The 1,474-nt window shown below is 43.4% G+C and overlaps 1 protein-coding gene across 1 annotated transcript in view; it reads right to left on the bottom strand.

Moving 5' to 3' along the window:
• SMC1B (structural maintenance of chromosomes 1B) overlaps positions 1-1,474 on the bottom strand; it is a 73,249-nt gene that overhangs the window by 23,221 nt on the left and 48,554 nt on the right. Inside the window, 1 exon segment of the mRNA XM_011934798.1 lies at positions 361-541. Coding sequence (XP_011790188.1) covers positions 361-541 — 181 coding nt within the window.

The raw sequence follows: 1,474 nt of genomic DNA, 5'->3' as shown, positions 1-1,474 counted from the left end.
TAGCTGGGCGTGGTGGTATGCTCCTGTAGTCCCAGCTACTTGGGAGACTGAGGTAGGAGAATCACTTGAACCTGGGAGGCAAAGGTTGCAGTAAGCTAAGATCATGCCACTGTGCTCCAGCCTGGGCAACAAAGGGAGACTCTGTCTGAAGAAAAAACAAAACATCATTTGCTCTAAACAATTAACCACCTCTCCTGGTTTAGAATGTTTGAAAAAAATTAGAATGTCTGAAGGGTGTGATGTGAGACTAAGAGCAACAAAGGGCACATATTCAAATGCAACTCATTTAGTATATTTCAGATAGTTGGTGTCCATGTTTAAAACTGACTAGGTCTTTCAAACTGATGAAGTCTTAATTACCTATCAACAGCCAGAAACTTCTTCCGTTCCTCTTCAATTTGAGTTTGAACTTTCTCAGCATTGGAGTTCTGAGTGACACGTATGTCCTTAAGTTGCTGCTGCTTTGCCATGAGTTCATTCACTATCTGCAGACAGTTTTCTTCAGCCTGAACAGAGAGGATCTGTATTGTAGATTTACCATCTTTTATATTAATAAGGTAATTCTATGATCTTATCAATAACACCAAACCAGTTATCCTGAGATGAACCTTCTCACCCTATGTGCTACTTGACCCTCCATCATGGACTGTGACTCACATTCTATACTTTTTAGAAACTGGTGATCATTACCTGCCTTTGTCCTTCATTTTGCTATTGTTTTTTATCCTTCATTTTGGATTCATTCCTCAGCTCACTGCCATCTGACTTCTGTTCCCACTCTCCAATGAGAGTGTTTTTGCTATCATGATCTCTAATTGGGAATTAAACATTTTTCAGATCATTTCCTCCTTCCTGAAACTCTGGGGCTTCTGTGATACCACCTCTTCTGGCTCTCCTCATAAGCTAAGTGACCACCTTCCAGATCCCATTGCTGCTCCACTGCTCTTCACTGCCTACCTCCCTGCTAGGGCGTCTCAACCATTCTCATGTGGTTTCAGTTTACTCCCATAAACCAGCAACTCCCAAATCTGTATCTTCAGCCTAGACCTCTCCCATTATCTACTCTTTAACAGCCTGCTGGAAATTGCCATCTAGACATTACATAGGCAACTCAAGCTCCACAGGTCCAGAATTTTCTCTCCTTAACCTGCTGCTCTCATTCACCAATCACCCAAGTTAGAACTAATGAGTCATCTGCGGCACCCCCTTGCCCTTCCTCCCATGCTGACATCCAGTAATTCATAAAGCTCTGCTGATTTTACTTTAAGTATTTCTTTTTTTTTTTTTTGAGACGAAGTCTTGCTCTGTCACCCAGGCTGGAGTGCAGTGGCCGGATCTCAACTCACTGCAAGCTCCGCCTCCCGAGTTTACGCCATTCTCCTGCCTCAGTCTCCCAAGTAGCTGGGACTACAGGCGCCCGCCACCTCACCTGGCTAGTTTTTTTTTGTATTTTTTAGTAGAGACGGGGTTTCAC

The sequence above is a fragment of the Colobus angolensis genome, unplaced genomic scaffold, assembly GCF_000951035.1.
Source record: "Colobus angolensis palliatus isolate OR3802 unplaced genomic scaffold, Cang.pa_1.0 Scaffold138, whole genome shotgun sequence".
Lineage (NCBI taxonomy): Eukaryota > Metazoa > Chordata > Mammalia > Primates > Cercopithecidae > Colobus > Colobus angolensis.
Note: the sequence above shows the minus strand (reverse complement) of the source record. Positions and strands in the feature narration are given on the sequence as shown.